The 26,086-nt window shown below is 54.2% G+C and overlaps 3 protein-coding genes across 12 annotated transcripts in view; 2 read left to right on the forward strand and 1 right to left on the reverse strand.

Moving 5' to 3' along the window:
* Positions 1 to 2,233, forward strand: part of EIF4G1 (eukaryotic translation initiation factor 4 gamma, 1) — a 34,282-nt gene extending 32,049 nt beyond the window's left edge. For all 8 annotated transcript variants that reach the window (XM_008577012.1, XM_008577016.1, XM_008577018.1 and 5 more), the window contains one exon: positions 1,602 to 2,233. In XM_008577012.1, the coding sequence (XP_008575234.1) occupies positions 1,602 to 1,786 (185 nt within the window). In that variant the 3' untranslated portion in view covers positions 1,787 to 2,233. The remainder of the gene's footprint in view (positions 1 to 1,601) is intronic.
* A 648-nt stretch (positions 2,234 to 2,881) lies between these two features.
* Positions 2,882 to 10,782, forward strand: LOC103593911 (protein FAM131A). Of its 3 annotated transcripts, XM_008577024.1 has the most exons (7): positions 2,882 to 3,005; positions 4,144 to 4,204; positions 5,196 to 5,338; positions 7,577 to 7,670; positions 7,925 to 8,107; positions 8,290 to 8,406; positions 9,729 to 10,782. In XM_008577024.1, exons 4-7 carry the CDS (start codon positions 7,601 to 7,603, stop codon positions 10,202 to 10,204), a joined length of 846 nt encoding a protein of 281 aa, XP_008575246.1. In that variant the 5' UTR covers positions 2,882 to 3,005; positions 4,144 to 4,204; positions 5,196 to 5,338; positions 7,577 to 7,600; the 3' UTR covers positions 10,205 to 10,782. The 3 variants fall into 3 exon arrangements, with proteins under 3 accessions (XP_008575246.1, XP_008575243.1, XP_008575244.1); XM_008577021.1 differs by lacking the exons at positions 2,882 to 3,005; positions 4,144 to 4,204 and adding an exon at positions 4,430 to 4,547; XM_008577022.1 differs by lacking the exons at positions 2,882 to 3,005; positions 4,144 to 4,204 and adding an exon at positions 4,430 to 4,547 and having other exon boundaries at positions 8,290 to 8,349.
* A 652-nt stretch (positions 10,783 to 11,434) lies between these two features.
* On the reverse strand, positions 11,435 to 25,953 carry CLCN2 (chloride channel, voltage-sensitive 2). Its single transcript, XM_008577020.1, has 25 exons — positions 25,826 to 25,953; positions 23,402 to 23,558; positions 23,123 to 23,254; positions 22,631 to 22,759; positions 22,411 to 22,544; positions 22,232 to 22,309; positions 22,061 to 22,139; positions 21,801 to 21,926; positions 21,621 to 21,705; positions 21,430 to 21,531; positions 20,431 to 20,515; positions 20,120 to 20,275; positions 19,468 to 19,537; positions 19,105 to 19,215; positions 18,682 to 18,895; positions 18,220 to 18,353; positions 17,817 to 17,989; positions 17,581 to 17,695; positions 17,306 to 17,379; positions 17,011 to 17,070; positions 16,838 to 16,876; positions 16,565 to 16,669; positions 12,144 to 12,230; positions 11,910 to 12,020; positions 11,435 to 11,735 (listed from the first exon to the last, which is right to left on the reverse strand). Exons 1-25 carry the CDS (start codon positions 25,895 to 25,897, stop codon positions 11,490 to 11,492), a joined length of 2,874 nt encoding a protein of 957 aa, XP_008575242.1. The 5' UTR covers positions 25,898 to 25,953; the 3' UTR covers positions 11,435 to 11,489.
* Between the last annotated feature and the right edge of the window lie 133 nt (positions 25,954 to 26,086).

The raw sequence follows: 26,086 nt of genomic DNA on the forward strand, positions 1-26,086 counted from the left end.
CCGGCAACGGGATCGCAACCCTTGGTGTTGCTCCTGCACCTCGCTCAGCCAGTGAGCGGCCAGTCTGTATATGGGATCCGAACGCCGTGCTTCCCAAGTGGCGCACTGTAGCAGTGTGCCACCGGGCCGGCCCACAAAGGACATTTTTTAAAGAGAGCAAAGTGGGCCATAATGCTAGGTGCTGCTGAGAGTTCTGTAGGAGCAGATCTGAAAATCAAAGGCCTCTGGGATATAAAAACATGGAGCCCACCCTGGCAAAAACAGATTTGGTTGGGTGGGCAGGGGTCAGATTCTGGATTGGGAAGGACTGAGACAGGAAGAAAGGAAAACAGCAATTGTGGACAAAATCTTATTTAGCTGTAAGAAATAGTGGTTGAAAAGGGGGCCTGGGCTGGCCTGTTAGCTCACTTGGTTAGTGGGCAGTGTTATATAACACCAAGTCAAGGGTACGCATCTCTGTACCCCTTACCAGCCAGCTGCCAAAAAAAAAGGGGGCGCTGGTTGGTTAGCTCACTTGGTTAGTGTGTGGCGCTGATAACACCAAGGTCAAAGGTTTGGATCCCTGTGCCAGTCAGCTGCCAAAAAGAAAAAGGTTGACCTTTTGTAAAGTTTAGGTGGGAGAAACTTGGGCTTGAAAATATAGGGCAGAATGGATAATCGATTGTATAGGGTCCTCAGGCTGGGTTTGCATAGGATTTGGAACATAGGTGTGGGATGGTGAAGGGTCTGCTGCTGCTATTGCTGGGGGATGAGGGTGAGAGGCTGCTGTGCCCAGAGGCACAGTTTGAGGATTTTGGGGTGGGTATATGCCCTGAGGAACGTCCTGGCTTGCAGCTTCTAGATGGCTTAGTCAGGATTTCACCTCTGTGTGGACTTCAGATCCTTACTGTGCCTTTCTTTGTTTTGAGGAGTATATTAAGTTTGGTTTGGAAGACTAGCAACGCAGTGTGGGGAATGGAGTAGGTTGTGTTCAGGAGTTACAGGACAGGTGCTTGGGAAAGCCTACCCTAGCGGCCAGGGGTGGAGACAGTGGGTCAGAGCAGGGGGTGCTTGAGTTGTCTTGAAGGAATTCGCTAGGAAGGTGACAGGAGGACAGATGTTTCTGGCAAAGGATGTACCACTCACAAGTGTCAAGGCCAGAGAGGGTGTGTATGTTCAGGAGATATGTGGGAAGGAAGAGGAAATTGGGATCAAGAGTTTGTCAGATTCCTTTTGGGGGCCAGTGAACGTTCAGGTTACACCGTTGATGTTTGTGAGTGATACATCTGACTTTAGTGATTCCCCAGATTCAGGAATACCAATTCTGTGTGTAGTTTTCCCCATTAAATATATCATGTGTGGAGAAGTTTGAAGCTGCCATGTTGGGGCAGGGCGAGTTTATCAGGCTTTTTTTTTTATGGCCAGTGACTCATTCCTGTGTACCAGTCTCTTAGATGATGACAGTAGCATCCTTTCCAGAGGTCTAGTCACTCTGGAGTGGTCAGGTGCAAATGTCCAGATTGTGGGTCATGGTCTTGTTTTAACAATGGAGCTTGGGAGGAATCCTTGGGGACAGGCTGGGGTGGCTGTCCACTTCTAACTGCTATCCTGCCTGTTTGCAGACCTGCTTCGGATGTTCTTTGATACCCTGTACGATGAGGACGTGGTGAAGGAGGATGCCTTCTACAGCTGGGAGAGTAGCAAGGACCCAGCTGAGCAACAGGGCAAGGGCGTGGCCCTTAAATCTGTCACAGCTTTCTTCAAGTGGCTTCGTGAGGCGGAGGAGGAGGAGTCTGACCACAACTGAGGGCGGGTGGGGCCAGGAACTTGGAGCCCCATGGACACATGGATGGCCCGGCCAGACGCCTGGACTGCAGGGGGGTGGCAGCAGCGGCGGTGGCAGTGGGTGCCTGTAGTGCGATGTGTCTGAGCTAATAAAGTGGCTGAAGAGGCAGGATGGTTTGGGGCTGCCTGGGGCCCCCCTCCAGGATTGCTGCCAGGTGTCCCTCTCCTCCCCCTGGGGCACAGAGATATATTATATATAAAGTCTTGAAATTTGGTGTGTCTTGGGGGGGCGGGAGGCACCACCACCTGCCCCTGGGGTCCTTTTTTATTTTCTGAAAATCACTCTTGGGACTGCCGTCCTCGCTGCTGGGGGCATATGCCCCAGCCCCTGCACCACCCCTGCTGCTGCCTGGGCAGGGGGAAGGGGGGGCACGGTGCCTGTAATTATTAAAACATGAATTCAATTAAGCTCAATGCCTCTCTGCTTTATGGCCTACTCCCTCTGGAGAAGGGGTGTGGATAGGTGGGCATCGTCCTTTCTAGAGCTGGCACTGTAGCATTGTTCCCTGTAATTCGGCACCCTTCCTGCCTCTTACCTGGTCCATGATTTTGAGGGTCCGGGGATCCAGTTTCCTGGAGGGTTGGGCCCTCGAGGTGGGCATGAAGGGGTTCCCTCTTGGTTAGGAGAGAAGGGAGACTAATGGTTGTGGGGTGCTTACATAGGACATTCTTGCTGGACTGTTGCTCTCTTAGCAGAATGTTAATCCAGGGTACTGTGTGTGAAGGCTCTGTTTCGAGCTGTTGATAGCCAGAGAAGCCCTTTATGGCTTCAACGTGCCATCTGTAAAGTGAGGGGCCTGGAGGCAACGAGGATTTCTGTCCCCTTGTAGCATGAGTGGGCATGGCCCAGTGAGTGTTGGCAGAAACCGGCCTGCATGGTGCCTCCACAGGGTCGGGAGGCGAGGACGGGCGTTTTCCCTTGCGTGGCCGTGACGTCGGCCTTGCCCGGCCCGCCTTGGTGACGTGGGAGGCCACGCCCCCGCGCTGACGTCACTGGCCCGGTTCCCTCTCCCGGGAGCAGCGGCGGACGCGCGGCTCCCACCCCCTCCCCTCTCTCCCCTCCCTGGTGGTGGCCGCGGCCCGACCCTCTGCAAGGCGATGGCTCGGGCCCCGAGTGCGGGCTAACGTGCCTGTGTGCCCGGCCATGGGCTGTATCGGCTCTCGGAGCCCAGCGGGTCAGGGTAAGAGGCGGAGGCCGGGCACTGGTTGGAGAGGCGGACTACAGCCGCCCGGTGCGCGGGCCGCGGGCGGGTGGGGTCCTTGAGGAGGGGGCCGATGTCGGGAGAGGGAGGAGCCTGCACCGGGGAGGCGGGCCAGGCAACAGGAGGGAGGGGGAATGAGCGGGGAGGGGGCGAAGTCGACTTCGGTTCGCTCGCATGGCCTGCCTGCTTCTGGGCTTTGCAGGGCAGACGCGTGGTCTCATCGCCCTCAGCCTGTTCCCACTGCTAAGGGGGGCAGGAGGTGGATGGCCTTGGGAGGGGCTAGTCAACCTCCAGCCCCTGGCGACTGACCTCGCATGCCCACACACCCTCACTGGCCTCCACCTCTCCTCTCACTGCCCTGGGAGTGGCCCTGTGCTGGCAACCTGCCTCTCCCAGATGCGTCCCTAGCCTCTTAAGGAGGTAGCCTTTAAACATAAGCTAAGCACCCTACCATAGGGTTTGGCTTAATGCTTCCCGCTTCAGAATTACCTGGTTGATGAAAGGGACTGAGGCCCCACTTTGGGCACCTGTGAGCACCTAATCACCTGTCACCTCTTATGACTCTTAATTTCCTTTCCCTACCCCCAACAAAAACAAGAAGGAATCGCCCTACTCTGTGGAGGGGAAGAAAGGGAGGCCATCAGGGCTTCCTTCCCACAACTGCTGACCCCTGCTTGGGCCTTAGTTTCCATGGATGGGGATGCATACTGGGGCCTGGCCTTAGTCCTGTGCATCTGAGGTCTGCCAGCCTACTTTACTTCACTGTCATGGATTTCTCCAAGCCTATGGCCAGCCAGGCAGGGACTTATGACATTGAGGGCTGTGTTTGGAATGGGTCTTTGTCCTTCAGGGCAGGTGGTCAGTCACACAGGCCTTAGTGTGTTTGGTATTCGAGGTTCTTCAGAGTTAAGACTGGCTGAGATTTGCATTTCCCTTGAGGAACTCTGGGATTTGTAGTACTAAATTAACCTTATGAGCTTGGAGTTCAGGAAATCATCCCCTCCTGTAGACAGGGGAGAGTTTGGCTGACCTCAGGACTGGCCTCAAGAGCCCTGCTTAGGTACCAGCTGGGGGCCAGGGATGGCCTGTAACCTCCTGTCTTCCTTCTGTTTGGTAGCATTTCTGGGGACCGCCAGCTGGCTGAGGCTCAGGGACAGAGACTGCTGCTCCAGCTAAAGGTCAGTTGTGATGTATGTTGCCTGTTGGCACTGTGTAGGGGATGGGCCTCAGCACCTTGAGCCCCAGAGAGTTGGGCCCGTATCACTCCCACCTCCTCAAAGCCATGAAGCAGGAGTGTTCTCTTTATGTGACTAGGCACAGGTTCCAAGTGGGGAGGGGACTGGCTCAGCATCCGGAGCCAAAACAGGAATAGAACTGGCAGCTCAGCCTGGAGCAGTTCTGGGCTTTTGGTTCTCCGCATCAACACAGTCAGCATGCCTATGATTTCTGTGCTGGGCAAAATGTTTCTGTGGCAGCGTGAAGGGCCTGGAGGACGATGGACTTGTCAGACAAGTCGCAGAGGTGAGACCAGGGACTGTAGATGTGATCTGGAAGGTGATGGGAAGCTGAGCAGTAGGGTGCTTAGGTGGCAAGAGGAAAATTACTCTGGCTTAGATATTGGGAACCAGGCTGGGGCCAGAGGACATCAGGAAAAGGCTTTAGGAGACCAGGTAAAAATCAGAAAAAATCACGGGTTTGTCAGAAAAGAAGAGTAAAGAACTATAGACCAGCTAAGGCTGGTGAGGGGAAAGAACCAGGGTAGGAGGAGGAGAGAAGAAAGGCAGCAAGCCTGCAGAGGGTCCAGGGTGGTAGTGGGCTGGGGGTCATGGGGGGTAGAAGAATCAGTGTGCTTTCTGAGAGGAATGGGTAGCTATGCTGAGAAACTGGGAGAAGATTAAGAATTTATCAACGTTTGTGTTTCACCCTAGAGTTTTGATGACAAAACATATCCAGAGCAGGAAGGTGGCCAGTGGCAGCCACAAAATGACCTCAGAGGTCTGAGAGTCAGGGCTGTGGGATAGGGGCTTTCAGAGGTGAGAGCACCTGGTCCTCGCTGATAGTCTAGCAAGTGAGGGAGGGGGAGGAGAAATGATATAGCAACACTGGATGAAAATGGGGATCTTGGTAGAAGTAGGGGCCCAGCTGAGCAGCCTTTCCCCCACCCCTCAGTGTCCTCGGACCCAGCCTGGGCTGTGGAGTGGATCGAACTTCCTCGGGGTCTCTCTCTATCCTCCTTGGGATCTGTCCGGACTCTCCGAGGCTGGAGCCGGTCCCCCCGCCCTTCCTCCGTGGACAGCCAGGACTTGCCAGAGGTGCTGGGCCCCTAGTGTTGGTGGGGGGAAGGGGACCGCATCCACGTAAAAGGGATCTGTATCCCCCACCCCCACATCCTCAGCTTGCTTCTCTGCTTCTGGCTCCCTTTTCCTGCAAGTGGAGGCGCTATCCGGCCGGCGGGCTCCAAGGCCGCCCCCGCGCCGGTCTGCTTCTCTCCTTCTCTGGGAGCTGTGCCAGCGGGCGGGCGGGCAACCTCGCGCCTTCGGCGCTGACGTCAGCGCATCCCGGGCCGTATCCCGGGAGACCCTGTTGCATGGTGATGCGTTGCTAGGGAGACATACACCTTTTCTCTGGGCCTGGGCCGCAGCTGCGCGGAGTGCCAGGCGGGGATGGCGGCCGCTGGGGGGAGGGGAGGGAGGGGAGGGGGAGAAGGAGGGAAGGGAGGGAGAACGAGCCAGGAAACACCCAGCAGGTGCTCCTCCCCCCTGGCCTGGCCGGAGGCTACCGGCGCCACCCTGGGGGCCCTGTCAGCCAGGTACCAAAGGGGAGGGACCTAGAGTGGGCCTGAGGTCAAGGAGCAGGTGGAGGCCACTCTTGTGAGGGGCAGAAACGCATAGAGAGAGCTAGGCAATGCCTGGGAGGGGGTTTGTGTCTCTGACTTCATTCATTGAGGGAAACATTTGCTGGGGCTTGTCAAGGAGCAGGGAGCCAGGTGCAGGGTGGAGTTAGAAACCCGGGTGGATCAGACTCAGGCCCTGCCATCCCGAACTCCCTCAGGAGAGATACAAGGGCAGTGCTTGGGTGGGAGGTTCAAATAGGACAGAGAGAGATACTGTGGGCTGAAAGCATTATTAGGTCTTAAATAGTAGGGAGCATTTTTCCAGGTAAGAATGGCATTCTTGGCCCAGAGAGGTTCCTTTTCCTGGAGGCAGGTGGGCTACTTGCTGATAGGGAAGATGGAGCAGTGGGGTTTTATTGGGCAGATGAGATCAGTGGTGCATTTCAACGAGGCCTGGAAGGAGACGGGGGTTTCACAGAGTGGGGTCCCAAAGTGCCTGGGTATGAAGACTGCACTAACCTCCCTGGACAGTGGGGGAGCCCAGAAAAGATTTTGAAGAGACATGCTGTGACCAGTTGTACTCCAGGAAAATTGTTTACATTTATACCTTATTTCATTTATTCAGCCTATGCATTTTGAGAGATTATTCTGTATTAGGCACTATGCTAAATACTGGGGTGCAGCAGTGACCAAAACAGACTAAATGCCTCAAAGAGCTAAAGACCAGTGAGGGAAACCAACGAAAAACAGGAAACACACAAAATAGACCATAATTATACACTGTGATTAAGGGCGACAAATGGGGTTAGTATTTTGTTAGAGACTACAGAGGGAGGACGGACCACTGAAAGGGTGGCCAGGAACGCTTCTCTGACGGGTGATATTTCAGCCCAAACTGGAAGGATGAGAAAGGGCGGGCCAGCCATGGGAAGAGAGGGAGGGAGAGAGGGAACACTTACACACACAACATTTTGGGCTGAAAAATAGCATAGAATTGGAGGAGTTTGGGGGACCACTACTTGTGCTAATCTGGGCAGGGGGCACTGAGGTCTTGAGGACGGGCAGTGGCAGTGGGAATGGAAAGGATGAAGGTAGTATCAGAGGAAGTGTGGAAATGGAATCACTAGGTCTTAACAACAGATATGGGTAAGCAAAGCTTAGGGGAAGCATATTAAACTCAGTAATGCTGAGGTTGGAGTCAGGCTGAACAGGAAAATGGTGGGGCGATGCAAAGTAAGGAAGTCAGGAAGCAGGGCCAGATGTGGGGAGAAGGTGTTGGATCTGGTTTTGGTCATGCTGAGTTTGTGGCTTTGGTAGGCAGTCTAGGAACAGCTAGAATGTGGATCTGAAGACTGAGGAAGAGGAGGGGATCTTAAAGAAGTCCCCGATGCCATACCCTCTGCCTCCCTTCTCTTCCCCCTTCTTCACTTCCTGACCCTGGGAGCTGGGAAGGTGGAAGATTAGCTGTAGTTCTGCTCCTCTGGGCCTGCTTGAGTTTTCATTGCTCCCTGGGAAGACAGTTTGCTGTTCCTAGCTTCTTACCCTCCTACATTTCCCAGCAGCCACTGGGACACATGTGCTGCCCTGACATCTCTTCCCAGCTCCCATCTCCTCCTGACATCTTTGGTGTGGTGTGGGTGGGAGGGGGGCATGGCAGGGGTGGGGAAGAGGTAACTGCTGTCAGAGGGGCACTGACTTACTGATGGTGTCACCCAAGGTGAATGTTGGAGACACAGTCGCGATGCTGCCCAAGTCCCGGAGAGCCCTAACTATCCAGGAGATCGCTGCGCTGGCCAGATCCTCCCTGCATGGTATGCATCTCCCTCCCATGTTTCTGGCCACTTTGTCTTTCCTCCTCCCTTTTGCACATGTCCTTTGGGACTGTTTCCTGTGAGCACTTGCTGGGATCTCCCTTTTCCACCCTCTCTCGGATGAATCCCAGTCCCTCCTCCCACCCACCCAAAGGCATACATAGATCCTAACTGCTGCCACCCTTCCACTTCCCTGCTAAGGTACTCCCTGGCTTGTGCCCTTACCATTCTTCTCCCCTCTCCCCAACCTCCAGGTATTTCTCAGGTGGTGAAGGACCACGTGACCAAGCCTACTGCCATGGCCCAGGGCCGAGTGGCTCACCTCATTGAGTGGAAGGGCTGGAGCAAGCCAAATGACTCACCTGCTGCCCTGGAATCAGCTTTTTCCTCCTATTCAGACCTCAGTGAGGGTGAACAAGAGGCTCGCTTTGCAGCAGGTGGGTGGCAGAAAAGGGATAAGCCACATACTTGTTATAGGGCAGTTATCTCTCATCTCCTCGGGTCTGACATGGGGGTTAGAGTCATTCCACACCCCTGTCTCTTCCCTCTCCTATCTCGAAGCTGAGCCCTAGTCTTAGTTTACCTTCTCTGCTAATGAATTCTGTTTCCTCTCCAACAGGAGTGGCTGAGCAGTTTGCCATTGCAGAAGCCAAGCTCCGGGCATGGTCTTCAGTCGATGGTGAGGATTCCACCGACGATTCCTATGACGAGGACTTTGCTGGGGGAGCTGACACAGGTGAAGGACCTCCTGTGCTAGTGTTGCCAGCTGGGTGGACCCACCTGATAGGCCTTGTGATTCATTCGGAGCCACACCCATAACACCCTCAGTCTTTGCAAGGAGAGGTGGGAGGGGCAGACTCTGTCCAGGTGGTCCTTGACACTCCAGGGGCAGGAGGGCTGTCTACACTCATGGGTGGGAAATCATCAGTTGGAGTAGTTCCTTCCCATGTGCTGAGCCTTCTTTGCCTGTCTGTGTAGTTGGGCCTTGTCCTCAGAAAAAAAAAAGCCCAGAGACCTCAGTGACACCTTCTGTGCAGCCATATCTCTGGGAGGGTCTATAGTGCCCTTGCCTTTTCCTTTCCGAGGCAGCCTTCTGGCTGGCTGTGGCAGGACAGATGACCTGCAGTGCAGCAGCACAGCACCTCACAGGGCTGCGGCCCCAGGCAAACAGGAAGACATGCTGGGCCTGGAATACCCACAGGGCCATGCTGGCTCCAGCTCAGCATCTTTGCATTCCAGCCTGTGGGCCTTTCTCTGGGTCAGTGCTTGCAGAGGGGATCCTGTGGGGCGTGCAGCTGTGCTGGGCCCTCCTTTCATCTTCCATTCTGTGGACCACATGGCTGATTTTCTCTGTAGTTTCTGGGCTCAAGCCTCACAGGCCACCATCCCTTCACCCCCACCTTTTTGCCTTTGAAGATCACCTCTATCGGCCCCCACCCTTCCAGCTAATTAACAACTTACCCAAGGCAGACAATACATTATAGCAGGTCTGAGAGTGGCCAGAGGGGACTGATTTGGATGCCTGAGGCCAATATGGAATCCTAAATCACAAGCATTTTTGTTTGAGTTCCAGGCCTGCTTTGGCCCCTGGAATAATGATAATAACTAACATTTATCTAAGACCACTGTGAGCCCATGTGCAATCTTTGTGCAAACTAGAAAAAGGCACCCCTTTCTCTGGCGGGCACAGCCCCATGCCAGGGCATGCTGCTTGGTGAGCAGAGTGAGGGCTGAATTTCACTGCCTTAGACAGGCTTCCCTTGTGCAGTGAACAACCTGCATAACCATATGGGGTGGCCCTGCATTTATTACTTGCTTACTGTGTGCTGCTAGACTCTTGTTCTCTCAACAACCCCATAAGGTAGGTATTAGAATCCCCAGTTTACCATTAAGGAAACTGAGGCATTGAAAAGTTGTGACTTGCCCCAGGTTGCCCAGCTTCTATTCACTACCCCCAGAGCTACACCAGGGATGGAACAGGGTGGGGGGATATTACTTCCAGGTTGGCCAACTCAAATGGGGCCAGCAGGGCTGTCTTCTTTTCTCTCCCCCTTGCAGACATGGCTGGGCAGTTGCCCGTGGGACCTCACCTCCAGGACCTCTTCACTGGCCGCAGATTCTCCAGGCCTATGCGCCAGGGCTCTGTGGAGCCTGAGAGCGACTGCTCGCAGACCGTGTCCCCAGACACCCTGTGCTCTAGTCTGTGCAGCCTGGAGGATGGGTTGTTGGGCTCCCCAGCCCGGCTGGCCTCCCAGCTGCTGGGCGATGAGCTGCTCCTTGCCAAACTGCCCCCCAGCCGGGAAAGTGCCTTCCGCAGCCTGGGCCCCTTGGAAGCCCAGGACTCACTCTACAATTCGACCCTCACGGAGTCCTGCCTTTCCCCTGCTGAGGAGGAGCCAGCCCCCTGCAAGAACTGCCAGCTGCTCTGCCCACCACCAATGGGCAGCTGGGAACGGCAGCGGCAAGCCTCTGATGTGGCTTCTTCTGGGGTGGTGTCCTTAGACGAGGATGAGGTGGAGCCAGAGGAACAGTGACCCAAATCATGCCTGGTGGTGGCATGTGTCCCCTGGCTGCTGCTAGGGGCAGAGCCTCTGTGCCCAACTGCAGCCTAGAGGGCTCCTGGGAGCACTCAATTCTCCGTTGTGTGTTTTGCATGAAAGTGTTTGGAGAAGAGGCAGGGGCTGGGCTGGGGGCGCATGTCCTGCCCCCACCTTGGGGTTTGCCGGGGGTTGCCCGGGGCCCCTGGGGCATGGCTACAGCTGTGGCAGACAGTGATGTTCATGTTCTTAAATCAAAAACACCACACACATTTTCTCCTCAGATGATGTGAACCCCTAAGGGGGTTGTTGTGACTGGGCTGTGTGGAGGTGGAGTGGGAGGGAGCCCGGCCACTCCCTCTGGCCTCCCCATGCCTCGCTCTTCTGTTTCTCTCCTCACCTCTTGAGTCTATGTGCAGTGCTTGATACAATCACCCTTGCCTGGGTGGCCTGGCTCCTGCCCTCCTAGAGCCTATGGATTGAGCCGTCCCCCAAGGGCCCCTTGCCCAGCTGGGCACGTGCTGTGCTTCACTTCTCCATCGTCTCTAAATCTTTTTCTTTTTTTCCTAAAGACAGAGGGTTTTTGGTCTGTTCTTTCAGTCGGATCTTCTCTGGGAGGCACTGGAATGATGGAAGCATGTGCCCTCCACTCTTTTCCTGGCCCCCCTAATGGGGCCTGGGCCCCATCCCAGCCCCTCCTAGGATGTGTGGGCAGTGTCCCGCTGGTTCACAGCCAGCCAGGCTGCCCCATTCATGCAGAGTTCTCTTTAGTGTGGGGTTGGAAGAAGAGATGGCTCTGGTTGCTACAAAGCTATGACTTTGATGTTCTTCCAGAGAGGGCCACAAGGGGGCCACGGGGTGGCCAGGCAGTTGTCAGCTGATGCCTGCCCAGGGCAGGAATTGTGCCAATGAGTGACAGTCATGAGGGAGTGTCTCTCCTTGGGGAGGCAAGGAGGTAGTGCCTTTCTTGGCTGAATGAAAGGCCACAGCTACAGTACTGCCCACCTCCCCACTCTACTCTCATCAAGGGTGTTAATAACCAAGCAGCGGAGGCCTCTGACAGATCCAGCATTTCCAAGGACACTGAACAGATTTCATGGCTGCAGGCAGGGTGGGTGGCTGCAAAATAAGGAGCCTTATAGGCTTTGGCAGGTAAGAGTGCCCAGGGTAAGAACAAGAGCTAACGGGCACAAGCATTCTATATATGAGTGGCTCATTAGGTGTTTATTTTGTTCTATTTAAGAATTTGTTTTATTAAATTAATATAAAAATCTTTGCAAATCTATATATACATCTGGTCATTGGAGGTTCCAGTATAAACCCATCTTAGTTTTACCCCTTTCCCCCTCAAAGGGGGAACAGTGTTCAAGTGACAGCCGCCTCCATCCTGCCAGGGTAGTGCCGATCTTCCTGTCCTTGTAAAACTTGCTGCAGGTGGGTCAGATTCCAGGTAGAATGAATTGTGAGAAGCTGGTACCCCAGGTCTGGAAGTGGGGCTGGGGCTCCAGCCTCTAGCTGCAGGTGCCTCCTGCTTTCCCAAAGCAGAAGGAACATGAGAGCTGTAGGATCTGGGTCTGCAGCCATGGCCAGCACCATGCTAGGCGGCCCATTGAGGGGTTCACTGGCACTTGTCATCGCTATCAGAAGGGCTGCCCTCCCCGGGGAGGGTGTGGTGGGAGCGAGGCCCCCAGAGTGCATGCACCTCAGTGGTCTCAGTGTCGCTGCTGCTGGTGGCACTGTCTCGGAAGCTGGCGAGGGGTGGCCGGACTTTCACACCCTGTGCTGTGACAGAGCCCTCGATAGCCTTCCGGAGCTGGAAAGGTAAGAGTGTCAGATGTCTGGACTCAGAGCTCCCTGCTTAGACTCCTCGACTGCACTTCTCCCAGGTGAGCCTTTCTGGAAGTGGAAGTGGCTTTGATGGCCACTATCATCTTACCTCCTTTAGGGTAACAATTCCAATGAGTCTGCCAATACTGGTGACATAAGCGTGGTCCACTCCGAGCAGTGAGAAGATGGTGTGAGTCTGTAGGGTGGGGAGAGAACACACTGGAGTTGATGTGCAAGGGGGCAGCTCTAAATTACAGGCCCCAAGGGGCTCAGGACAAGGTTAGGGGGTAGTATAGAAGGGGTGCCACAGATGGTGGGGGGAAGGGGACAAGAATGTTGGAGAGAAAATAATTATGATGTTTCTATGCCCCCAGGCCTCAGAAACGTGATAGCTAAAATCCTATGTTGATTACATTGATGGAGACACAGGACTCAGAAAGGATTCTTAGTCCCATGTTAGAAAGGAAGATGCAGGAGAGAACTGTTCAGACGTGAAATCTAATGACTGGAGGCTCCACGCTAGGTCCTACATTATCATTTAATTTCAGTACTGTCCTGAGAAGTAGGTATTATGCCCATTCTACAGGAGAAGCTTCCTGAGGCTCAGTGGTGAAGTGACTTGTTCCAGGTGGGGCCTTAGAAGTGGCTGTGCAGTCCCAGGATACTTTTTGTCATACAGAGAGAGGCAGCACAGCCTTACTCCTCTTCTGCAGATGTCCCTGTTATTCATGGATATACCCAGCAGGGAGGTCCACAGCCCCCTTAGGGGCACTGCACCCTGAATCCTGTACCTCTCACCCACCACAGTGGCTGACACCTGCTTCCCATTTGCCCCTCTAGCTGGCTGGCCAGTTTTGACATCTCTTCACCCTGGCACTGATGTCCCAATCTTGACGTCCTTGAAGCAGTCTATCCCTCTCACACAGTTTGCCTTTTCTGGGGTCCAAGCATCATCCCAGATCCTATTGAGATGGAGCTTGCAGTCCAGGACAAGAGTCACCTCATCCCATCCCCTCATGTTTTTTGCTTTGGGCCCTCCCCTAAGCTTTCAAATGTAATCATCAAGGCTTCAGAAATTCTCAGCCAGTTCCCCTTGTGCTCTAAGTGGATTTTCTTGGGCCAGATGTCTTGAAAAAATGCTCTCCTGACTCAGCAGTTCCTGGAATTTTTGGCCTATCATTTATCTCACTGTTCTATGTTTACTTGTAAGCCTCTTGGCTTAATGTTTGAATCAAGATAAGCAGTAATAACCCAGTTTCTTCAGTACCGTTCAGAATTCATTTAAATTGTCTTGACACTTTTTAAATGTTTTGAAATTCCTTAGGAAGGGACTTCCAGAACTTTCCTAACTTTGTACATCAAAAGCATGACAGTGCTTATTAAGGGGGACAAGAGGTTCAGCTTTAGAATAAGCTCTTCTGCATTCCTTCAATACCTATAACATAATTGTCATGTGGTTAGCAAGTTCCTCCTCATATCTAACTTGAAACCTACATGCTACAAATAAGCTTTAATTTTGTTCAACTTTAGAGGGAAACGTCTTTATTATAAGGTTTCCTGTTTTAATAATCCCTTAGCCTTATCTTCTTATGGTCAAGTAATCCCTCTCATCTTCTCCCAAGGAGCCTATTAAATAGTTCCCTTGGATTTTCTTTTTCTCTACAATCCTGATCAGAGTGAGCTTCTGCCAGGCTCCTATGCCTTTTAGGTTTGCAAACCACTTGTTCCTGGCAGTCAGCAAGCCTTACCAATCTACTTCCTGCACATCCTGGCCACTCACCCTCACTCCCAGCCTCACTATCCTCACCAGGACTGGGGCCACAGCAGCCTAATGGGTTCTCCTGTTTCTGTCTCCTTTCTTCCAGCTTGGCTCTGCTGTCCTATGCACTTTCTCAAACTTGAATGGAGCCCAGACTTCCTAGAATGGCCCTAGCTGACCCCTGCCTGTCTATCAGGCCTCAAATTCTGCTGGGCACCCCAGTTTACAGCCTCACAGAATCACTCAACTTTTTCTGAAAACATCCATTTCTTCCACACTTCAGTTTTTTCCTCATTACTTTTAAAGTTCCCCATTGTTCATCTCTCAATATAAGGAGTAGTAGTAATAGTAATTCCTAACATATAATGAATACTTACTATGTGCCAGGCACTATTGTAAGTGCTTCATGTTTCAAATCCTTTAATCCTCAGAAAACCCAATAAGGTATGATCCCAATTTTACAGATAAGGGAAATGAAGCATAGAGAGGCTAAGAAATTTGCCAAATTTACACAGCTACCTAACATGGCAGAGTGAGAATTTGGGCTTAGTGGGTCTAGCCTGAGTTCTGGTACTCAGGCCTCCCCGCCTCCCCCATCCACTGCTTCTCTGTAGGTGGCCCCTGCATGAATGCAGTACTTAGCTGGTACAGTGATCTCCAGTTGCAAATAGTCTCCAACTATTCTCTCTCCCCTTTGAATATTCCCCTCCTGAACTTAACTGGGCTACTACTTATTGATTTCTCAGGCCTCAAGGACATGTTGAATTCTAATCTTTTATGTTCTTATCACTTGCAGTTCTTTGTACTTTTGTTAGTCGGTTCCTCAAAGGCTTCTTCTCTTACTCTGATCCTTAAGTTTGTAACAAACACTTACTTTGTTCTTTTTCATTTTAATTTAATTAGACATAAGGGAGCCCACTGGAGGGCCTGCACTTCTTGGGCTTGGGAAGAGTGAACTGACGGGAAGAGGGACAACGTGGCTTTCTGAAAGAATCCTGGGAGCTGGGCCAGAAAATCTGGGCTCTGGGCCTGACTCTACTATATTGACTCTGGCAAATAACCTCCTCGCTGCATGCCTCAGTTTCCCTATGTATTAAAATGGTTAAGATCACAGGATTTGAGTCAGACCATCTTGAATTCTAGGCCCAGTTCTGCTGCTTACTAGCTGGGTGACCTTGGGCAACTTGCTTACCCTCTCTGAATTTCAATTTCCTCATCTATAAAAATCGGAATATCACAATATCTTATAGTGTGGTTGTGAGTATTAAGCATGTGAAGAGCTAAGCATAGTGTCTGGTGCATATGACAAGCACTGAAAAAACGTCAGCATTATTGACATCATCATCATTATGGATGCTTGAGGATTAAGTAAGATGATCGATCATTGTGGAAAAGCTTTAGAGGTCTTAGAAAGAAAGGCTTTAAATAAAAGCCCAATGTATTGTTCTCAGGCCAATCTCCTCTTTCCTTGCAACTGAACTGTAGTTCCCCCCTCTTTTTTTTTTTTTTTTTTGTCTTTTTGTCTTTTTTCGTGACCGGCAACGGATCGCAACCCTCGGTGTTGCTCCCGCACCTCGCTCAGCCAGTGAGCGGGAACCGGTCTGCATGTGGGATCCGAACCCTCGTCGGGAGCGCCGCCGCGCTTCCCAAGCGGCGCACTGTAGCAGTGTGCCACCGGGCCGGCCCCCCCCACTCTTTTTGATGTGAGGTCTTTACCCAAAGGCTTATAAGTTCCTTTACTGCCTTTTGCTTTTGTTTCCCTTTTGTCCCCTGTTCTTCCTGCCTTGACCTCTGCTTGTTTGTGCAATGCTGGCTTTTAGGCACGGCTTGTGTCTAAGCTAGATGCCCAAGCTGCAGGCTTTGGAAGTGTTCACCTGCTGCTTATTTTCTTCCTCCCAACTCCCCAATACCTCAAGGCTTGCATGTTAAATCTGTCAAAAATTTAAAACACCCCTTGGTTTTTACTAGTCCCAGGAGCTCTCCTACCAGCCTGCTGGGCATGCCTGTACTTCCTGCCTTCACTTGGAGGCCTGATGGTGCCCAATGACACTGGATGCCCCATCCTTTGGAGCCCTGGAAGCAGTCCTCCACTGACAGCCCCTGCCTTCCTTTGGCGTCTGCCTCACTTGCCACCAACATATCTGTACTCAGTTCCTCTCTTCATTTCTGCAGGCTGTTTTGCCCTTCTGCTGAGCTATCTTCCTGTGTCCCTACCAGTTTTCCTTTGGCCCGCATTAAGTCAGACTTTCTGGGGTCTGACATTCCAGGCCCCCTATTGGGTGCTTCTCATCTTTGTTTATCTCTTCTCTGCAGTGTCCCCACCCCTACTTGGATGTTTGTTAGCTTGCTTATTAGATTTTCTTATCCTGCCTGTTTCTCACCCATTTTTTTCAGCCTGGGTGTATCAGCCTTGTTGAGCTCTGGCAGCCTCCTGCCTAGCTCTGACCCTGGCCTGGCCTTCTGGCTTCCACCCAGCTCAAACCCTTTGTTGCTGCTTTGGTTGTTGCTTGGTCCAGAGTTCCCTGAGGGCAAGGCTGAGCAGAGGAAAAATGATGCCTGGCTCTACAGTACAGCAGGAAGAGGCTAAGGGGCCCTCGCTCCCAGCCTTACTTCGTCTAAAGCCAATATGTCTGAAAAACATCTCAGCACAGAGCTCACTCTCTTCTCCTCCTTCCTTCCCCACTGGCATGAGTCCAAACTTGGGGGAACCTAGATCCCTGCCCCATCCTCCTGAGAGCAGGGCCAGCCCTGGGCTGGGCCGCTGACCCTACCTTGTGCAAAGAGGTTCGCTCCACCAGTTGGAAGGGGGCAGGATCAATTTTGCAGTCACTGAAGTTGACAGGTTCATCTAGTTGCTGCTCTTCCCACTCCAGAATCTGAGGGAAAGGGATGAGGAAGGTGCCGGTGAAGGTGCCACTCTCAACTCCCTGAAAGCTGGCCTGCCCTTTTGCCTACCCCATGGTCCCTCCTATAAGGATAGCAGCCAAGGTGAAGACTGAACACACCCAGGAAGAAACAGCGTCCAGAGTCCAGTGGCACCTTACCTCCTCAGGGCTCATCTCGCCTTCCAGGTCTGAGTCACTCTAGGAGAGAGGGAGGGAGGTTGGCAGCTAGGGGCTGGGGGAGGCACCCCCAGCAGTGAGGAGGTTTACCCAGCCTAGACCCCACCCCTCCCTGTCCAGTGCTCTTGAGATGCAGGAAAAGATGGTGCACTTACCGCCAGGGAGATTCGGACACGCTTCAGCTTGCGCTTGTCACAGCATTCTGACTTCTCCAACTTTGTTAGAGCCAAACCAGAGAAGAGGAGTTGAGGTTACAGGGAGGGGGAAGGTGAGGGAAAGCGGTGGTACCCAGGAGGAAGGGCATACTGCAGGCCCAGAGCTGACAGCTAGGAGGGTAGAAGAGCAGGGAGAATGAAGGCAGGCATTGCAGGGTTAATGGAGAAGTGGTCTCAGAGTCAGAGAGGGAGTTGCGGAGAAAGCAAGCCAGAAGGAGAGGCTACAGCCACTCACCTCTGAAGCAGCCTTGGGAGGTGGACTGCCACAGAAGAGGCTCCGGAGTGTGATGCCTGCCGACTCCACGTTCCCTGTGTTCCCAAACACAATGTCATCTTTGGGGAGAGGACCAAGAGAGATGAGGAAGGCAAGGGAACAGGCGTCCCAGTTCTAACTCTGGCCCACCTGGGAAGCCTCTTCCAGCTGGGATGGGCTCCAGCAAAAGGGTTGGGCAGGGACCCTAATGGATCTCAGTGGCTGGACTCAGGCTCTGTGGATGGAGATGAGCTCACCTGTGGTACTCTCCCCAAGGCTCATGGTGTTGCTGGGCCCCCTCTTGAGAGCAGGCTTTAGGGGCTTGTGAGTCTCTCCTCGGACTGCAGGGAAGCCTGAGTCCTCTTTGTTCACCTGCATGGGCAGGAAGGGGGTGGGGAGCCTGTGGCCTCAGACCACTCTCTATTTGCCTGCCCAATCAGTCTATACAGTGACACTTAGGAAGTCTTTGTGGCTGTGAGGCTTTTCCCCTCACCTGAAAGTGGACGGAAGCCTCTGGGCTAGGGGGACTCTCCTGATCAGATGGTGGTGAGGCCTGGGCAGCTCTACGCTCCTGCATGTACTGCCGTCGGCGGGCCGGGCTCAGCTGGGCCCCCAGCAACGCCACTACCTGTGAGCGCTCGATGGAGCCCAGCAGGATCATAGACTCTGGATAGAGGAGGTAAGAAGACTCGGGAACTCGGGGTAAACCTTACCCCCCAGGCCTTCTCTCATACCCACAGTGGGACACAAGCCACACACCAGAGGGAAACCCCTGCCTGGCAAGTGTTGGCCCATTCCTTTTGGAACCAAGGAGGCTGGTTCTGAGCTCCCTGCCCCTTCTTGAACAGTACCTCTGGGAGATGCCCCTAGCACCTGGGCCCCCCTCCTGGTCTCACCAGGGGACTCTACTAGAGCCAACATGCGGCCCTTGGTCCTGTGCAGCGCCACCCGCAGGTCCCGGAAGGTGCAACTGAGGGCCACATGGGGAACGTCCCGCACCATGATGTCTTCCACTCGCACCCGGTACTGCCTGGGGGCAGAGAAGGATACTTGGTTTGTGGTCAGCATGGGGAGAGCAGCCAAGGGTACTATCATCCCAGGGCCATAAGGAAGGCCCCAGAGCCCACTGGGACAGGGGCTGAGGGCCAAGAGTCAAGGACTGCTCCCCACCCTTTTTTCTGAACAGTTGAGGTCAGGTACAACTCCCCTAGGTGTGGACGAAGGTAGCTCTGACCAGGAGGGAGCAAGGTGAGTTTCACCAGCTCAGGACCTTGCTGGAGGTGGGTGTGAGGGGGTCCTAGGATCCTTCTGCCCCCTAGTCTCCACCCCCACCCCTCTTGGCACCCAGTCCTCCGTACTGGTGGCGGCCCCAGCCCAGCTCGGGCAGATAGGGCAGTTTCTTGATTCGGATGATGCTGTCATAGAGTGAGGGCTGAAGGCTCTGGGCAACAGCATTGGCCAGGATGACAGCAATCATGACGGGCAGGATGTGGGCGATTTGGCCTGTGAGCTCGAATACGATCACAGCTGTGGATACTGTGTGTGTCACTGCTCCCGCCAGCGCAGCAGCCCCTGGAGACAGCCATCATCAGTTTCCTCAGGATGCCCAGGCCCCAGAAGACCCTTCTCATCCGGGGCAGGTCCTATTGGGGTCCCTCAGGGCTGCTCAGTACAGTCCTGGGGATTGAGCCTCTGCATCCCAGGGAAGCCTGGTTTCTGCCAGCAGGAGGCACTGGAGCCTAGTCCCCGCACCTGGGCCAGGGGTCTTCCGGGGTACTCACCAACCACTGCATAGCCCCCAGGCACAATCCGGTAGGTGCTACTGTCTGTGTGAATCCCATCAGGGAACCAGGCGGCCATGCTTTCACCCACCAGACGCCCAAATGCTGCTCCTTCAGGGAGGGGGGTGGGAAGAGAAAGAGGTAGTGGAGGGGGAGGGTGGGGGCACTAGGAAGAGAGAGGGTCAGAGGGTGGGGGAGGGGCCAGTGGGTCATTCAGTGCAGGGGACAGCCCTGCGGGGGTGGGGTTCGGGCTAGGGCTGGACCAAAACCCACTCCTGGGCAGAAAGGGGATGGCCAGGGAGTGGCCAGAGGGTGAGGAGGGTGTAAACAGTAAGCTGGGAGAACAGGCAGCTGAGAACTCACCAATGACAAAGACAGGCATGAAAGCCCCGCAGGGCACTGGGATGGTGGTGGCCAGTGCAGACATCCAGAACTGCAAGCAGGAGGCAATTCAAACTAGCGGAGGCACCCCAGGCACCCATCAGCTCCACCCAGGAGAAGCCTACCTTGCTTATCAGTCAGGCACAAACTTCCCATCTATCCCAGAATCCCCCCAAGGTGAAGGGAAGGGGAAGGACTCTGGAACCAGATGGCTTGGGTTCAAATTTGCCATTTAGCTGTTTGACTTTGGGCCAATTACTTAACCTCTTCATGCTTTGACTCCCCATCTTTAAAACAGGGATAATAATATAGTCATGCACCTTATAATAATGTTTAGGTCTGCATGTACGAAAGTGGTTGAAGCAATACGCTATACCACAAAGCCTGGGTGTGTAGTAGGCTATACCATGTAGGTTTGTATAAGTAGACTCTGATGTTTGTACAATGACGAGATCGCCTAACAATGCATTTCTCAGAATGTATCCCCCTCGTTAAGTGATGCATGACTGTAGTACCTTTCTCATAGCATTGGTGTGAGGCTTAGAGGAGTTAATATATGGAAAGTGCTTAGAATAGTGCATGACACCTAGTAAGCCGATGTAAACATTAGCGATATATATGTAAGGAGCCCCACCTTCATGAGAATGAAAATGACCAAGGTAAGGAAGACGTTGGCCCGTGGTGGGCTCCAGGCCTGTGAGGTGCTGGGTGGTTCTAGCTCCTCCACCAGGCCCTGACGGACCCATGTCCGGTTGTCAAACAGGGTGACCAGTGTCTCTTTCTGTGAGAGCTAAGGTAAACAGGGAAACAGAGAGGATGAAGGGAAGGGGCCCATAGGAATTCATGGCACACAAAGGATCCCTTAGTCATTCATGCTGGGGTTGTTGGCTTTAGAAGGAACGCATCCCAACCGAAAGCGCAAGTTCCTGTTCTGCCTGGGGTTACCTGTCCAGCCATGAATTGTCCAAAGCCAGGAGGGAAGGTCAGAGTGGAGATGAGCAGGGTCACCAGAGCTGGGAAGAGCAGGCGTCTAGAGTTGGAGGTTTCATGGCATCAGACATGGGTGGCGATGGGCTGGGTATCCTCACATACCTCAGGGCTGAGGTCAGAGCACAGCCTTGGCTCTTACATGAAATCACACAGTCCTGAGAGAAGTTCCCATTTGCCATCTATGATATGATAGCTCCAAGGCTGATGGTGAACTGGGGTTATTATAAGAGCTGGGGGGTCTGACCCAAAGGCCTTTCTGTAGGCCCCTGACTCCATAAGTGGGTAGCAGCAGCAGAAAGTCCATCTCTCCAGCCCCCTCTTGGACACCTCTGAGCTGTGACTCCACCTTCTACCCTTAGAAGCACCAGCTGAAGGGCACACTGTGCGAGAGAGCAGAAAAGTTTCTGCCTCTGCCTGTCTCTTTGTGGTGACTTAGAATGAAGGTCAGTGTTAAGGGAAGCTAGAGTCACTCATGAAATTGACCAAGGTGTAGTAGGGAGCAGGTTCAGTTGGCTGCCCTCTTCCTGAAGGATGTCTGTCCCAAAGGAAGTCACGTCTCAGGCTGCCCCATTCCTAATCCTCAGGATCACAAATGAGAGAGCTATGTTCTGGAGATAAAAAAATCTCATCCATCCCGCAGGTCATGGGGGGAAACTGAGGCCCAAACACTCTCTGGGAGCACTGCTATCTGGGCCAGGCTGGAAGACCTAAGGAAGCCTCAATCTTTGATCCCAAATGCCCTTTGCCACTGACTAAAAATTCAAAAGTACCTATTTTCAGGTAATTCATATAAACACCAAAATGTTCAGTCAGCCTGGAAAACACCATTGGCTGATTTCTCTGTGGAATGTCTGGTTTTTGACTGGGCCAATATCTCACCCTCACTGTCCCCTGGCCCACTGTGGCCCTCATCCAACCCAAAGCAGCCTGGAGAGGAGCTTAGAGCAAACTCACTTCCTCATGAGGAAGCGATTGATGGTTTTCTGCTTCCGCATCACCTGGACAATCTTCCTGTTCAGGTAGACAAAGAGGGCTCCTCCGAAGCCACTAGCAATACTGGAGAGGGAAGAAGTACCGGGGTAAAAGGGGGTCTTCTCATGGGAACCTCCCTCCTCTTCAACACCCCAACCTCCTTAGCTCCTCACCCAATGACAGCAAAGGCTGGCAGCTCCTGCAGGTCAAAGGGGAAGTCGAGCCGGAATCGGGTTTTGAAGAGAGCAGTAATGGTCTCTGAAGGGAGGAGTAGCAGAGGAAGGCAGGTCTAGCCCTGTGGGTCCCCCACCTGAACCATCTCGGTCTCCCCTCACTCCGCAGGTGTCCCCCACCTTCGTCACGGTTCCAGACCGCCAAGACCCGGAAGATGAAGGCACTGAAGGTGGCAGCAAAGAAGCCCCGCCAGTAGTTCCGCACAGCGAAGAAGGTGGAGGTGACCTCAATACTGAACAGGACTCCTGCGAGGGGGCAGGGGACAGTGCCACTTGAGGCCTGGGCCTGGTCTAAGGACTCAGACCCAAATGAGAGGGGCAAAGGAGGAGAGGCCAAGGGTGGGGTTGGGGGACTGGACTGACTGAGGAGCCCTGCCTACCACCAATAGGTGCCGCAAAGCAGCAGCCCACTCCCACGGCACAGGCAGCAGCCAGCATCTCTGTGTTTCGGGATTCATTCTGGCAAGAGTGGTGGCAAGCGGGAGTCAGCCATGGGCTCAGTAGCTCCCCCCCAACAGCCCCTCCCCCTTGCTCCCCAGGGTTTTCCTTACCTCATAGATACCCCCAAAGAGGGAGAGAAACTTGCTGAGAAGGGCGGCACACATGCTTGCAATATGCACAAAAGGGCCCTGGAGGTGGGGGCAGGTGATGAGTGGGGAAAGGGCCCGCCCTGACCTTGGCTTGGCCTCTTCCTCCACTAAGACTCCTTCATTCCCCAAACTGCAGTTACCTCTTTGCCAAGCGGCATCCCGCTGCCCAGAGCACAGGTCAGCCCGATGACCTTAGCTACAAAGGTCTTGAGGGTGAGGTATTCTTTTAGCACCACTCCCCGCAAGATGGTCTTCATCTCGGGGATGCCGGACCCTGGAGAGGTACAGTTCCTGGAGAATCACTTGATGTGCCCATTTCAGGAGGCCCTATCTCTGCCCTCCCCTTCTTTCCTATTGTACCGACAGCCTGAGGGGCCAGGATCTGTGTGAATCCTGCTGAGAAAGTGATGAGGACGACAGGGTAGGTGACCCAGGCCAGATACTGAAGCAAGATGTTGGCGTTCAAGCCCCTGGACATCCACTGCTGAGCTGTGGGAACAGGATGCATTGCTGGACTCCCAATGCACACAGCCACTCCCTGCCTGGTCATGGGAAACACTGACATGACAAGTTATCCCAGGGAATATTGTACAGAGCCTGGGCACAGACAGAAGGGAAGGGGCCTTAGAGGGCATTCATTGGGACAAAGACCACTATAGGTAAGAGAGTCACTTGGAGATGGGAGGTAAGAAGTTGTGGCCTATGGGGGTGGCAGTGATTATGCCTGAAGTTGGTCAGTCAGATCGGCTGGGAAAGTGGTCAGTGGCCAGGTAGCCAAGATGCCTGAACAAGTGTGGCATGGAGGGCATAGGTTGGTTCTTCCCACACTCCCCTGCCAGCGCTTGCTCTCACCCTGCAGACAGGCAGCGATGGCATAGTCCATGGCCCAGCTGACCAATGCCATGACAAGCCCCAGCAGGACCAGGAAGATCCAGTCTTCACCAACCCTGGACACCAGGAACTTGTGGCAGCGTACAGAACAGACTGGCAGCAGGGAAGGGAAGAATGGGGAGGCTGGCACCAAAGTGCTCCTACCCCTACTCCCCTTCCCCCCCACCACCAGCAGCTCTAATGGCCTCTGTCCCCTTCAGCACAGCATAGCCAGGTCCCCTGCCCCAACCCCGGTCTCACTGCGGCATCGGGCACAACGGCTCTGTCCGTATTCCAAGAGCTCTGGGGGAGCCCGAGGCGAAGGGGGACCCTTCCAGGGCTCAGGTCTTCCCAGGCGAATCCGAGCAGCTTCCTCTTTGGCAAAGGCCCCGAGGTCCTGAGTATACCGGCCATACATCTGGAGCAATGGAGAAGATGGGGCATTAGTGGTCATGGGCTGGGTGGGGATGCAGGGCGGGTTCCTGGGGCCTCCCTTCCTCCCAGCCTTCACATCATCTATCTCCCCTTGAACCTACAGTTCCCACTCCAGCTTGGGGTGTGGGAATAATGCACATTGCAGACTGTGGGGGCTGTCCTGGCTAGAGTGGTGAGGACAGCCAAGGTACAGGGACATGGCTCTGGGGGTGGCAGAATAATTGGTTCTCTTCTCACAGGCCTGGGGTGGGGGCACTGAGGAGGAGTGGGAGGCAAGGCCTCAGAGGAGGAAAGGATGGAAAAACCTAAGGCACAGTCTGAAAGTGGGAGGAGGGAAGGTCAGAGAATAAGGGATGGTCAAGGGCACGTAGGCAACAACAAGAGCCTCATGGAGCTGGGGGCAGCTGAGTCGGGCCTAGTAGCAGGCGCGGCCCCAATCCTTATCACGTTCCTGCTGGGCCTCTGGCCTGTGACCAACTCAGCTGCACCCCACCCGCCCAACCTAATCCCCTTGTCACCATTCTTCACCCCCCACCCCCCCTCAAACAGCCTGCCAGCCCAGCTGGAAGAGGAAAGCATTTCTGGGTGGGTGGAGAGTGCTTGGTAGCCTTAGACCCACTCTGGAGCTGTCCTGAGTCCAGTGGAGGGTTGGGTGATAGAAGAGGTTGTGGATGGCTGAGCTGTCACTGTGGATGCTGGGTGATGGGATGGGAGAATCTCTGAGCCATGGCTAGACCTGCCAAGCTGGGCGTGTGTTGGGGGGTGGGGAGGAGTAGATTCTGGCTGCCACCCGCATTAGCTTCGGGACACAAAGGGCTCCTGTTGGGGCTGGGGGGGAGGGGGGGAAGATAGTGACAGAGAGAGGGTAAGAGATAGCGAGTGAGAAAAGGGAGAAGCACAGAGAGGAGAGGGAACTAGAGAGAGGAGAAAGGGAATACCAGAAAAAAGAGGTGAGGGGAAGGGGCTGAGAAGAGAAAGAAGATGAGAGGGGAAGAAGTAGGGAGGAGGAAAAGAGAGTATAAAGAGGCAGACACAGTGTAGGAGGGTGAGAGAAAGACAAAGGGATAGGAGGGAGAAGGGGGAGAGGCTGGAGCAGAGAGCTCTCTGGGAGAGAGCATGACCCTGAGAGCTCATTCCAGAGATAAGAAAGGAAGGGAAGGAGATGGAGAAGTGACTGGTGCATCAGAGACACCATTTCAGAGGCCAGTGCCTGGCTTCCTTGGTCAATGCCCCTATCCTCGGCCTGTGCAGATTGACAGATACTGTTCACCCTATCCCAAGGGCTTGCCTCTTGCTCTGTTCCCATCCCTGCCACCTCTCCCTGCCATCCTGTTTCCTCCAGTCACTTTCTCTTGTAACTGGCCACCTCCCAGACTCAGTTACAGCTCAAGCCCTCTCCTCCCAGAGAGGTTCCCTCCCTGCCCCTTCTAGGCAAATTCTAGCCCAAGGTGGTAAAAAGGAAGCATGGGGCCCATTCCTCTCCCTTGGGTTTGGGTCCCCCACCCCAGTGACATGAAAAGGGTCAAATGGCTTCTCAAACACTTACTAACAGTGGTGGCCATGAGTCAGCTCAGAACCCAGGACCCTTGCTTCTAATGAGGTCAAGGGACACCCTAGGATGGGTGGGGGCTAGATACCCAGAGTCAGCATGGACAAAGGTCCCAGTTCCCACACCCATTCCTGCCTGACCCATCCTTCCTAAAGCTCCTGTCCCCCAGGGTAACAGGCCACCTTTTTCCAGAGAATGGGCTGAGACGTTCCTGACAATGCCATGTTTCTAGCCCCAGAGGTAGGGGCTGGGGTTGGGTCTGATCATCTTTCTACATACTCTAGAGCACAATGTGCTTACAGCACAGTGCCATGCACACGGCAGGGACACAGGAAATGTCTTGGATGGTGCAGATAGGGATGTGGAGAAAGTTCAACGGTGTGAATGGTGCTAGGGAGGGTGCTAAGACTTGGACCCAGGTGGGGAGGGGGAGGAGCAAAGAAAACGTGTGTGTGGGAAGGACACCTGGGACAAGCACTTGATGTCCTTGTCCCATGCAGGCCCCCCGCCTCTGCCAGAAACCAGCATGCAGATTTCCATCCCTTTGGCCCTGCAGCCTCTCAGACTCCCCAGCCTCAGTTTCCCCAGCTCAGAAGGCCGGGGAGGGGTTAGGCTAGGCCCCTGGTCCTCGCGCTTCCAACGGTAACCTGGAGCAGAGGTCCCCGAGCGCACTCCTCAGGGCTCGGCTCGGCTTCACTTACCAGGGTCTGCTCGTACTGCAGCGCCCGCGGCTCCATCCCTTCCTCCGCCCCCGCGGCCGCCGCGGCCGCCATCTCCGCTCACTGTCCTCTCGCCTCCGGCTCTGGCCTGGACTAAACTCCCGGCCCGCAGAGCCCGCGCCGGCACCCGTCCGGTCCCCGCAGCCAGAGCGGCCAAGTGCGGAGTGCGACGGGCCCCGAGCGGGCGCCGCTGGCGCAGCCTCCCGCTCCGTCCTCTCCTCGGCGGGCGGGCCGGGGGCGGTG

This window comes from Galeopterus variegatus, unplaced genomic scaffold (genome assembly GCF_000696425.1).
Source record: "Galeopterus variegatus unplaced genomic scaffold, G_variegatus-3.0.2 Scaffold1438, whole genome shotgun sequence".
NCBI classification, from domain to species: domain Eukaryota; kingdom Metazoa; phylum Chordata; class Mammalia; order Dermoptera; family Cynocephalidae; genus Galeopterus; species Galeopterus variegatus.